We start from the raw sequence: 13,525 nt of genomic DNA, 5'->3' as shown, positions 1-13,525 counted from the left end.
TGTCTCAAGAGTAGGGCCTAGGAATCCTTTCCCCTGGGGGCACAGGGAGCTTGGAGACTCACCCACTTCTGTAGCACAGGTTACCAACCACCGCACCATCTCCCGGCGCCTCCAGTTGAGGGTTGATAAGGTCATCCTCATCACCTGGGCGAAAAAAAGTGGCATTCCCAGCGGACTAAGCATAACTGCTATAACCTCTCCCTCCTCCTTGCCATTCATTTATGTACATGTATTTATTTGTGCCTTAAACAACCATGTCTCCCCTAAGAAGTACAGATGGGTTTGTTTAATTTCTGCCCTATCCTGCCACCAATCAGATAGAAGGTTTCTCTGATGACCTGTAATGAATAAAGCCCTTATTATACCACACCTTGACTTGGAGGAATGGGAGTGGGTAGGGAGAAGATGGGGACCCTGTGGAGCCCAAGGCTATACTGCTTAACTGGCCTTAACCTCAAAACAGAGCCCAAAATTGAGTCCTGACTTTGTGACTAGCCTAGAAGCTATGTTCTGGGGACACAGAAAGAATCAGACCTGGCCCATGCCCACTCCAGTCCTCATGGGATCTTAACTACCTGTCACTAGGCCAGAAGTCTAAACTGGGGATGGCCCACTCCTCCTCCATACCTGTAGCCCCAGCTCCAAGGCCACGTTGAGCAGGGTGCCATCTGTACTACTGTCCGTGGGAGTAGCAATCTTGAATGCATCTTGGGCCAGTTTGAAGATGAGGGAGGAAGAATGGATGTGCTTCTGTATTGCTTCCAGGATTGTTCGGAGCCTCAGAGTGTCCCCTACAGGTGCCGAGAGAAGGGGCAGGGACAAGGTCTTCTTTAAAGTGTCTCTGAACAGTCAGCTGATCACAACAGGTGCTGGTTGAACTGGCTGGTGTCAATGCACTGAATGCTTCCAAATGGTTGGGGTGGTCAAGCTTTGTCTCCACTGAACCCACTGGAGGCTCCTTCCTTCCCCAGGCACCCATGCAAATTCACTTCTCTCCACCTTTTCAATGGCCTCGACCCCTTACCCTTTTTTCCCCTCAGGATCTTTAGGGCCCAGAAATAACTTTTTCTAACACCTGAATTTTGAGAGCTACTTATACAGGAGAAGGAAGCTATATTATTGCCAAAAAAGTATGCCAGTCCCACAGTCTGCTTCTCAGTGCAGTTCCCTGGAGCTGGGCTACCACTTCTTATTCAGTAGGCAAGTATGAGTGCACAGAGTTATAGAATACATTGCAGGGATGCCATGAGTGCCATATGACATGAAGGCAGTAGGGTATATGAAAGATTGGTATATCTTCTGAAGGGGTAAAATGTGAAATAAAGATAGAAGAAAAAGTAGGTCTTATGTTTTACAAAGAGGTGCAGTGCTAAGAGTGTACAGGCTTTGGAGTAAAATACATTGGGAAATGAACCTAGTTCAGCCATGTACCAGACCAGTTACTTCATCTATAAAATGGAAACAATAACCTTTTAAGGTTGTGGAGGGAATTATAAACAATTTGTGTACAGGTAATATGTGTGTGCATGCACATATATGAATAGAAAATATGTGGGGATATTTACAACACTGTCTTAGCAGTAGTAGTTATCTTTGGGTGTCAGGATTGAGAGATTACCTTTTTTCCTTCTATCCTCTTTAAAAACAATGAAGACATTTAATGGACTTTTTTTTTTTTGGTGGGACCTGAGTTTCTCAACCAGGGATCAAACCCAGGCCCTCAGTGGCGAGAGCAGAGTCCTAACCACTGGACAGCCAGGGAATCCCTGACTTTATGTTTTTAAAGTGGTTTTAGGTATACAGAAAATTGAGCAGATAAGACAGAGTTCTCACATATCCCTTTCTCTCCCCTTTCAGCTTCCCTTATTACTAACATCTTACATTGAACGAACATTGATACATTATTATTAACTGAAGTCCATAGTTAACATTAGAGTCCACTGTGTTGTACAATCCTATGGGTTTTGACAAATGCATAGTATCATGGATCTGCCATTACTGTCATATAGAATAGACTCATTGCTCTAAAAATCTCCTGTGCTCTACTTGTTCATCCCTCTTCTCTTGCCTTCTGAAGCTACTGATCTTTTTACTGCCTCTATAGTGTTAACTTCTCCAGAATGTCACAGATTTGGAATAGTATGTAAGCTTTACAGACTGGCTTCCTTCAGGAAGCAAAATACATTTGTTTCCTTAAATGTCTATTTATGGCTTGGTAGCTCTTTTTTTTTTTTCATTTAGTTTTAGTTGATGTACAATATTATATACATTTCAGGTATACAACATAGTGATTCACAATTTTTAAAGGTTATACTCCATTTATAGCTATTATAAAATACTGGCTATATTCCTACAATCTATCCTTGTAGCTTACTTATTTCATACATAGTAGTTTGTATCTCTTAAACTCCTTCCCCCATCTTGACCCTCCTCCCCACCTTACCCACCCCCCGCACTGGTAACAAGTTTGCTCTCATAATCTGTGAGTCTGTTTCTTTTTTTGTTATATTCAATAGTTTGTTGTAGTTTTTAGATTCCACATATAAGTGCTATCATACAATATTTGTCTTTCTCTGACTTAATTTACTTAGCAGAATAGCCTTCGATTCCATCTATGTTGCTGTAAATGGCAAAATTTTCTTCTTTTTTATGACTGAGCAGTATTTGATTATATATTTATACCATCTCTTCTTTACCCATTCATCTGTTGATGGGACACTTAAGTTGGTTCTATTTATTATCTACTGTAAATAATGCTGTCATGAACATTGGGGTACATGTATCTTTTTCAATTAGTGTTTTACATTTTTTGGATATATACCAAGGAGTGGAACTGCTGGGTCATATCACAGTTCTAATTTTCTGAGAAACCTCCAAATCATTTTCCACAGTGGCTGCATCAATTTACATTCCCACCAACAGTGTACAAGGGTTCCCTTCTCTCCACGTCCACACCAACAGTTGTTATTTGTGTTCTTTTTAATAACAGTCATTCTGACAGGTGTGAGGTGATATCTCAAAGTGGTTTTTATTTTAATTATTTATTTATTTATTTATTTTTGAAGTGGTTTTTAATTTACATTTCTCTGATGATTAATGATATTGAGCATCTTTTCATGTGCCTGTTGACCATCTGTACTTCTTTGGAAAAATGTCTATCCATGTTTTCTGCCCATTTTTAAAATCAAGGGTTTTTAATGTTAGTTCACATGAAATGTATATTTTGGATTTAATTCCCTACTCGTCACTCTGTTTGCTAGTATTTCCTCCCATTCAGTAGGTTGTCTTTTCATTTTTGCCGATGATTTTCTTTGCTGTGCAAAAGCTTTTAACTAGGTCCCACTTATTTATTTTTTATTTTCCTTTGCTTTAGGATGCAGATTAAAAAACACTGCTGTGATTTGTGTTAAAGAGTGTTCTGCCTGTTTTGAGTTTTATGGTCTCTGGTCTTATATTTAGGTCTTTAATTCATTTTGAGTTTATTTTTGTGTATAGTGTTAGAGAATGTTCTAATTTCGTTCTTTCATGTGTAGCTGTCCAGTTTCCCAGCACCACTTATTGAAGGGCACTTCATTTCTTTATGTTGGTAAATAATATTCCATTGTATGGACCTACCTCAGTTTGTATATCAGGATATCTTGTTTGCTTCCATTTTTAGGCAATTACAAATAAAGGTGCTATAAACATATGTGGGCTGGTTTTTATGTGGACAGTTGTGTAAGTTTTCAACTTATTTGGGCAAATAACTAGGAACATGATTACTGGATCATATGGCTAGACTATGTGTAGCTTTGTAAAAAACTGACAAACTGTCTTCCAAAGTGGCTGAACCTTTGACATTCCCACCAGGAATGAACAAGTCTCTGCTGCTCAACATCCGCACTAGTGTTTGGTGCTGTCTGGATTTTAGCCATTCTAATAGGTATATAGTGGTATCTAATTTTTGTTTTAATTTGTATTTCCCAAATGACATGTCATGGTGAGTATCTTTTTACACACTTGTTTGGCATCTATATATCTTATCTGGTAAGGCATCAGTTCAGGTCTTTAGTGCATTTTAAGATTCAGTTGTTTTCTTTATTGTGGAGTTTTAAGAGTTATTTGTATATTTGGGATACAAGTTCTTTATTAGATGCTGTTTTGCAAATATCTTCTCCCAGGCTGTGGCTTGTCTTTTCAATGTTTTTCACATAAGTTTTAAGTTTTAATGAAGTCCTACTTACCGATGTTTTTTTCATCGACTGTATCTAATTTTGGTGTTGTATCTAAAAAGCTATTTCTGGGAATCTCTGGAGGTCCAGTGGTTAGGACTCTGCGTTTCCACTGCAGGCAGCCCAGGTTTGATCCCTGATCAGGGAACTAAGATTCCACAAGTCACACAGTGTGGTCAAAAACAGTTACTGTCAAACACAAGGTCATCAAGTCTTTCTCCTATATTATCTTCTAGAAGTTTTATAATTTTGTGTTTTATATTTATGTCTATGATACATTTTGAATTCATTTTCATGAAAGGTGTAAAGTCAGTGTGTCTATATTCATTTTTTAAAATGTGAATGTACAGTTCTTCCAATACCATTTGCTGAAAATATTATCCTTTGCTCCTTTGTCAAAGACCAGTTGACTGTATTTGTGTGAGACTATTTCTGAGCTCTCTATTTTGTTCCATGGACCTATTTGCTTATTCTTTTGCCAATAGCACACATTTGATTACTATACCATATACCATACATGGTACATACTGTACATGGTAGTTCTATTTTTAAAGTTTTTTGAGAAACATCCATCCTGTTTTCCATAGTTGTTGTACCAATTTACATTCTCACCAACAGTGTATTCCACATCTTTTGTCTTTTTGATAACAGCCATTCTAACAGGTGTGAGGGAATATTTGCAATATTACCTCTTTTCTAACATATGTATTTAATGCCATAAAATTTCCCTCCAAGCACTGCTTTCATTGCATCCTACATTTCTGATTAGTTGAATTTTTTTTAGTTTTAAACTTTCATTTAGTTCAAAATATTAAAAAGTTCCTGAGAGTTCATCTTTGATCCATGTGTGACTTAGGAGTGTGTTTAAACTCCATATTTTTGGGAATTTTCCAGTTATCCTTCTGTTAATAATTTCTAGCTTAATTCCACTGTGATCTGAAAGCACACTTTGTATGATTTCTATTCTTCTAAATTTATTGAGATGTGTTTTATGGTTCAGAGTGTGGTCTATCTTGGTGAACATTCCATGTGAGCTTGAAAAGAATGTGTATTCTACTGCAGTTTGATAAAGTATTTTATAAGTGTTAATTAGATTCAGTTAATTAATGGTGCTGTTCAAGTATAACTTACTGATTTTCTGCCTGCTGGATGTATTGATTATTGATAAGAGGTACTGTGAATTCTCTGAATGTAACAGTGGATTTGTCCATTTCTCACTGCAGTTCTATTGGTTTTCCCCTCACATATTTTGATGCTTTGTTGTTAGATGCATATACATTAAAGATTATTATGACTTCTTGGATAACTGACTCCTTTATCACTGTGTAATGCCCCTCTTTATCCCTGACAATTTTCCATTTGCTGAAGTCTTTGTTTAATACAGGCATTCCAGGTTTTTCTTGATATGTGTTAACATGGTATCCCTTTCTCTACCCTTTACTATGTTGTTGTTGAAGGAATCAGACTGTGGTTAAGAAACAGTTTTAAAGATGAAAATAACAAATTAGTTCAACTGGTGCACGTGCTTTCCTGGGAGAATATCTTTTCCAGACTCTTCTTGCTCTCAGTTCAGCTAGTTTGGTAGTAAGTCTACAGGGTATGGAAAGTGGGGGTGAGAGTGTTGACAACACCTCACATGCGTGGTTTGTTTAAGCCCTGGCCTCTGTTTTTAGTTCAAAATATGACATAACTGAGCGACTTTCATTTCATTTTCATATGGAAAGGTAAAGCGTAGAAGCTCAAGCCACAGAAGAATTAAATATGTACCTAAAGGTACTAGGATAAAAATGAAGCCCAGTACTGTTCAATGTTTGTACTTAGGGTCATTTGCTTGCTTTAACACTGCCTCTTTATTAATTCCTTTACCTATTAATTGTGGTAAAAATATATATACTAAAACTTTCTATCTTAACCATTTTAAGTATACAATTGAGTACTATTAATCACATTCAACACTGTGGAATATCATTCATTGTGTAAATAGCAGCACCATATTTTTCCAAAAGTTTTTAATCATCCTAAACAGAAACTCTGTACCCATTAAGCAGTAATTCACCATCATCTCTCGCTTTAGCCTGGGAAACTTCTACTTTTTGCCTTTATTAACTTGCCTATTCTAGACATGTATGTGGAATCATACAAAAATTACTTTTGGTGTGTCTGAGTTATTCCTCTTAGCATAATGTCTTCAAGTTTCCCCCATGTTGTAGCATGTTATCAGAACATAGTTTCTTTTTTAATGACTTAATAACAACAGTCCACTGTATACACCACATTTTGTTTACCCATTCATTTGCTGATGGACACTTGGGTTGTTTCCAATTTTTGGCTGTTGCAAATAATGCTGCAGTGAATACTGGTGTATAAAGTACCTGTTTGAATCTGTTTTCAATTCTTTTGGGTATATACATAGGAGTGGAACTGCTGGATGATATGTTAATTCTATTTAAAAATTTCAGGCACCATCACACTATTTTCCACAGCAGCTATTAATCACTTTACATTCCCACCAGCAATGTAAAAGAATTTCAGTTTCTCCATATCCTCACCATAGGACTCCATGCTTCCACTGAAGGTGCCCAGATTCAATCCCTGGTTGGGAAACTAAGATACCACAAGCTGTGCAATAGCGCAGCCAAGCCATCCTAGTGGGTGTGAAGTGGTATCTTATTGTGGTCTTGATGTACATTTCCCTAATGACTAATGATGCTGTTTTCCCTTCATGTGCTTATAAGCATTTATATATCTTCTTTGAAGAAGAGTCTCTTCAAATCTGTTGCCCATTTAAAAATCCAATTGTTTGTCTTTTTTATTGTTGAACTGTAGTTCTTTATATATTTTGTATATTAAGCCCTTATCAGATATAAAATTTGTAAATTTTTTTCCATCCTTTGTCTTTTCACTTTCTTGGTAATGTCCTTTGATGAATGGAAGTTTTTAATTCTGATGAGGTCCGAATTTATTCTTTTCTTTTGCTGCTCATGCTTTTGGTGTCATAAACTAAGAATTGCCAAATCCAAGGTCCTATGTTTTCGCTTATGAAATTTATGGCTTTAGCTTTTATATAAGTAATTGATCCCTTCCTTTTACTTTCACTCTATATCTTTAAAGTGGGTTTCTTGTAGACAACATATAATTTTTTTTTTTTTAATCCACTGTCAGTCTGTCCCCCCTTTTTTTTTTTTTTTGCCAAGCCATGCAGCTTGTGGGATCTTAGTTCCCCAATTGGAGACTGAACTGGGGCTTCCTGCAGCGGAGGCAAGAAGTCACCTCTGGACTGCCAGGGAATTTCTCCTTTCTTGTTCCCCCCAGTCTGTCTTTTAATTGGTATATTTAGACCATTCATATTTAAAGTGATTATTGATATACTTGGATTAATATCTAACACACTTATAACTTTTTTATTCATTGAATTCTTTCTTTTTAAAAAACCTTTCCTCCTTTCTGCCTTCTCTGGTTTAAATTGAGCATGTTACATGATTCAATTTTCTCTTCTCACAATTCTTTTCAAATTTCACAATTCTTTTCAAATCTCACAATTTCTTTTTAAAGTTACTTTAGTATTTGCCCGAGAGTTGCAGTATACATTTACAACTAATCTAAGTCCATTTTCAAATAACTATATCACTTCATAAGATACCTTAGTATTCTCAATTCTTCCTTCTGTCTGTAACATCACTGCTTCATTGATTTATCTTTAAGCTATAGTAACCAAATACATTTCTATTATTATTTTGAACAGTTATTAGTTCAATTAAGAATTTTTCAAAAACCAAAGGATTTAATTTTCCTTTTATCAGTTCAGTTCAGTTCAGTGGCTCAGTCATGTGTAACTCTTTGTGACCCATGGACTGCAGCACGCCAGGATTCCCTGTCCATCACCAACTCCTGGAGCTTACTCAAACTCATGTCCATTGAGTCAGTGATGCCATCCAACCATCTCATCCTCTGTCATCCCCTCTCCCACCTTCAATCTTTCCCAGCTCAGGGTCTTTTCAGTGAGTCAGTTCTTCGCATCAGGTGGCCAAAGTATTGGAGTTTCAGCTTTGAAATCAGTCCTTCCAATGAATATTCAGGACTGATTTCCTTTAGGATGGACTGGTTGGATCTCCTTGCAGTCCAAGGGACTCTCAAGAGTCTTCTCCAACAGCACACTTCAAAAGCATCAGTTCTTCAGTGCTCAGCTTTCTTTATAGTCCAACTCTCACATCCATACATGACTATTGGAAAAAACCATAGCTTTGACTAGATGGACTTTTGTTGGCAAAGTAATGTCTCTATTTTTTAATATGCTGTTTAGGTTGGTCATAACTTTTCTTCCAAGGAGTAAACATCTTTTAATTTCATGGCTGCAGTCACCATCTGAAGTGATTTTGGACCACAAGAAAATAAAGTCTTTCACTGTTTCCACTGCTTCCCCATTTATTTGCCATGAAGTGATGGGACCAGATGCCATGATCATAGTCTTCTGAATGTTGAGTTTTTTTTTTTTCTCATTAAACTTTTTTTAATGGGTCTCAAATGTGTGGCAGTTTAAGTTATTAGTTTTTAAAATCAGTACTTTTTAATGAATGTTGAGTTTTTTTTTTTAATAAAAAGTTTTATTGGAGAAAAATAGAACCACCATGTGCACAGGGAAAAGAGCACAAAAATTCAACTGATACAGAACTGAAAGTCACAACTACCCAATGTTGTTTGCGATTACTTTTCAATTTCTTAAATGGCTTCCCTCAATTTTTTAAATAGCCTTGCCAATTTTTTTTCAGCTGAAATAGCATCAAGTTTTCAAAAAATTAAGAGCCTCAGCGAAGGGACCAGCTTTTAAGATAACAAAGGTGACACCAAGAGTCTCCTAATAGGACCAATTCTACCGAAAAATTCCTGAAGCACTTAACTACTGAGTCTGGTAGAACAGTAGCTCAGAGACCATCAGGGATTAGTTAGAACACTGACTCAGACGGTCCAGTATGCAGAGAGGGCAAACAAAAAATCTGCATTTCCCTGTCAGATGAGTTCACATAAGAAAACCAAGGAGGTGCTAAGAAAATACAGGCAATGGCTGCTCAAAATAATTAAGGCATTCTAAATACCACATATTATTAGACAACAGTGTGTAAAGTGATGCAATTAGAAAATGGGCAACTTAAAAAAAAATATGGTCACAGGTCTTTGAGAACTCAAGAAAACAATCAATAGCAAACACAAGAGCTGAAAGTCTTCCCAGCTAAGGGTTGAAAGTGAAAGTGAAAGTGAAGTCGCTCAGTCGTATCCGACTCTTTGCGATCCCATGGACTGGAGCCCACCAGGCTCCTCAATCCATGGGATTCTCCAGGCAAGAATACTGGAGTGGGTTGCCATTTCCTTCTCCAGAATGTTGAGTTTTAAGCCAACTTCTTCACTCTCCTCTTTCACTTTCATCAAGAGGCTCTTTATTCTTTGCTTTCTGTCATAAGTGTGGTGTCATCTGCATATATGAGGTTATTGATATTTCTCCTGACAATCTTGATTCCAGCTTGTGCTTCATCCAGTCCAGCATTTCTCATGATGTACTCTGCACAGAAGTTAAATAAGCAGGGTGACAATATACAGCCTTGATGTACTCCTTTTCCTATTTGGAACCAGTTCCATGACCAGTTCTAACTGTTGCATCTTGACCTGCATACAGATTTTTCAGGAGCCAGGTTAGGTGGTCTGGTATTCCCATCTCTTGAAGAATTTTCATTTGTTGTGATCCACAGAGTCAAAGGCTTTGGCATAGTCAGTAAAGCAGAAGCAGATGTTTTTCTGGAACTCTCTTGCTTTTTCAATGATTCAATGGATGTTGACAATTTGATTTTTGGTTCCTCTGCATTTTCTAAATCCAGCTTGAACATCTGGACGTTCACGGTCCACATACTGTTGAAGCCTTGCTTGGAGAGCATTACATTGCTAGCGTGTGAGATGAGTGCAATTGTGTTGTAGTTTGAGCATTCTTTGGGATTGTCTTTCTTTGGGATTGGAATGAAAACTGACCTTTTCCTCATGTGGCCACTGCTGAGTTCTCCAAATTTACTGGCATATTGAGTGCAGCACTTTCACAGCATCATCTTTTAGGATTTGAAATAGCTCAACTGGAATTCCATCACCTTCACTAGCTTTGTTCATAGTGATGCTTTCTAAGGCCTACTTGACTCGCATTCCAGGATGTCTGGCTCTAGGTGAGTGATCACACTATTGTGATTATTTGGGTCATGAAGATCTTTTTTGTATAGTTCTTCTGTGTATTCTTGCCACCTCTTCTTAATATCTCCTGCTTATGTTACGTCCATACCATTTCTGTCCTTTATTATGCCCATCTTTGCATGAAATGTGCCTTTGGTATCTCTAATTTTCTTGAAAAGCTCTCTGGTCTTTCCCATTCTGTTGCTTTCCTCTATTTCTTTGCATTGATCACTGAGGAAGGCTTTCTTATCGTTCCTTGAAATTCTTTGGAACTCTGCATTCAAATGGGTATATCTTTCCTTTTCTCCTTTGCATCTTGTCTTTTCACAGCTATTTGTAAGGCGTCCTCAGACAACCATTTTGCCTTTTTTGCATTTCTTTTTCTTGGGGATGGTCTTGATCACTGCCTCCTGTACAATGTCATGAACCTCCATCCATAATTGTTCAGGCACTCTATCAGATCTAATCAGTTGAATCTATTTGTCACTTCCACTGTATAATCATAAGGGATCTGATTTAGGTCATACCTGAATGGTCTAGTGGTTTTCTCTACTTTCTTCAATTTAAGTCTGAATTTGGCAGTAAGGACTTCATATCTAAGCCACAGTCAGTTCCCGGTCTTGTTTTGTTGACTGTATAGAGCTTCTTCATCTTTGGCTGCAAAGAATAGTATCAATCTGATTTCAGTATTGATCATCTGGTGATGTCCATGTGTAGAGTTTTCTCTTATGTTGTTGGAAGAGAGTGTTTGCTATAACCAGTGCATTCTCCCATCCAAGTACTAACCAGGCCCGACCCTGCTTAGCTTCCAAGGTCAGACGAGATCGGGCGCATTCAGGGTGGTATGGCCGTAGACTGACCAGTGCATTCTCTTGGCAGAACTCTGTTAGCCTTTGCCCTGCTTCATTCTGTACTCCAAGGCCAAATTTGCCTGTTACTCTAGGTATTTCTTGACTTCCTATTTTTGCATTCCAGTCCCCTATAAAGAAAAGGACATCTTTTTTGGGTGTTAGTTCTAGAAGGTCTTGTAGGTCTTCATAGAACTGTTCAACTTCAGCTTCTTCAGCATTATTGGTTGGGGCAGAGACTTGTGGATTATTGTGATACCGAATGGTTTGCCTTGGAAACGAACAGAGATCATTCTGTCATTTTTGAGATTGCATCCAAGTACTGCATTTCAGACTCTTTTGTTGACTATGATGGCTACTCCATTTCTTCTAAGGGATTCTTGCCCACAGTGGTAGACATAATGGCCATCTGAGTTAAATTCACCCATTCCAGTCCATTTTAGTTTGCCAATCCCTAAAATGTAGATATTCACTCTTGCCATCTCCTGTTTGACCACTTCCTATTTGCCTTGATTCATGGTCCTAACATTCCAGGTTCCTGTGCAATATTGCTCTTTACAGCATTGGTCTTTACTTCCATCAGCAGTCACATCCACAACGGGATGTTGTTTTTGCTTTGGCTACGTCTCTTCATTCTTTCTGGAGTTATTTCTCCATTGATCTCCAGTAGCATATTGGGCACCTATTGACCTGGGGAATTCATCTTTCAGTGTCCTATCTTTTTGCCTTTTCATATTGTTCATAGGGTTCTCAAGGCAAGAATGCTGACATGGTTTGCCGTCCCCTTCTCCAGTGGACCACGTTTTGTCAGAACTCTCCACTATGACCCGTCCATCCTGGGTAGCCCTACAGGACATGGCTCATAGTTTCACTGAGTTAGATAAGACTGTGATCTATGTGATCAGATTGGTTAGTTTTCTGTGATTGTGATTTTCATTCTGTCTACCCTCTGATAGAGAAGGATAAGAGGCTTATAGAAGCTTCCTGATGGGAGAGACTGACTGAGGGGGAAACTGGATCTTGTTCTATTGGTGGGGGCAAGCTCAGTAAATCTTTAGTCCAATTTTCTGTTGATGGGAGGGGCTGTGTTTCCTCCCTGTTATTTGACCTGAGGCCAAACTATGGTGGAGGTCATGAAGATAATGGCAACCTCCTTCAAAAGGTCCCATGCCCACACTGTTGCACTCTATGCCCCCAACCCTGCAGCAGACCACTGTCGGCCCATGCCTCCACAAGAGACTCCTGGACACTCACGGGCAAGTCTGGGTCAGTCTCTTGTGGGGTCACTGCTCCTTTCTTCTGGGTCCTGGTGCACACAAGGTTCTGTTTGTGCCATCCAAGAGTCTGTTTCCCCAGTCCTGTGTAAGTTCTGGAGGCTCTATGGTGGGGTTAATGGCGATCTCCTTCAAAAGGGCTTATGCCGTACCTACATCTGCTGCACCCACAGCCCCTGTCCCTGCAGCAGTCCACTGCTGACTCATACCTCTGCAGGAAATGCTCAAACACAGTTCTGTCTCAGTCTCTATGTAGTCTCTGGGTCCTGGTGTGCACAAAGTTTGTTTGAGCCCTCTGAGCATCTCTGATGGGTATGGGGTTTGATTCTAAACACGATTTCACCCCTCCTACTGTCTTGCTGGGGCTTCTCCTTTGCCCTTGGACATGGGATATCTCCTCAAAGTCGCTCCAGCGCTGTGCAGATGCTGCTCCAACACCACCTTTTTTTATTCCTTCTCTAACACTATTCCTTTCTTTACATGGATCTAAGTTTCAGATCTATATAATTTTTCTTCCCTGTGAAAGATTTCTTGCAATTTGTTGGCAATAAATTCCCTGAGTCTTTGTCTGAGATAGTCTTTATTTCTTTTTTCAAAGGATAATTTATTTGGATACCTAATTCTAGGTTGGTGGTTTTTTCTTGCAACATTTAAAATATTTCACTTCACTCCCTCTCACTTGCATGTTTTGTGAAGTGAAGTTGATGTAATTCTTTGTTTCTCCATAGGTAAGGTTGTCTTGTTCTCTAGCTTCTTGCAAGATTTTCTCCTGGTGTTTGATCTTCTACAGTTTGAATAGGATATGCCTAGGAGAAAATTTTTTGGTATTCATCCTGCTTGGTGTTCTCTGAGCTTCCAGGATCTATGTTCTGGTTTCTGTCATAAGTTTTGGCAAATTTTCAATCATTATTACTTCCAATATTTCTTCTACTGTTTTCTTTCTTCTCCTTCTGGTATTACAGAATATGGTGCATATGTTATATATCTTTTG

At 38.4% G+C, this 13,525-nt stretch overlaps 1 protein-coding gene across 1 annotated transcript in view; it reads right to left on the bottom strand.

The window, feature by feature from the left end:
- Positions 1–13,525, bottom strand: part of ZSWIM5 (zinc finger SWIM-type containing 5) — a 166,921-nt gene that overhangs the window by 3,538 nt on the left and 149,858 nt on the right. Inside the window, exons 12-13 of the mRNA XM_020897427.2 lie at positions 628–791; positions 63–144 (exon numbers count right to left, since the gene is read on the bottom strand). Of these exons, the coding sequence (XP_020753086.2) occupies positions 63–144; positions 628–791 (246 nt within the window). The remainder of the gene's footprint in view (positions 1–62; positions 145–627; positions 792–13,525) is intronic.

This window comes from Odocoileus virginianus, chromosome 5 (assembly GCF_023699985.2).
Source record: "Odocoileus virginianus isolate 20LAN1187 ecotype Illinois chromosome 5, Ovbor_1.2, whole genome shotgun sequence".
NCBI classification, from domain to species: domain Eukaryota; kingdom Metazoa; phylum Chordata; class Mammalia; order Artiodactyla; family Cervidae; genus Odocoileus; species Odocoileus virginianus.
The sequence above is the reverse complement of the archived record's forward strand: the minus strand, read 5'-3'. Positions and strand labels throughout refer to the sequence as shown.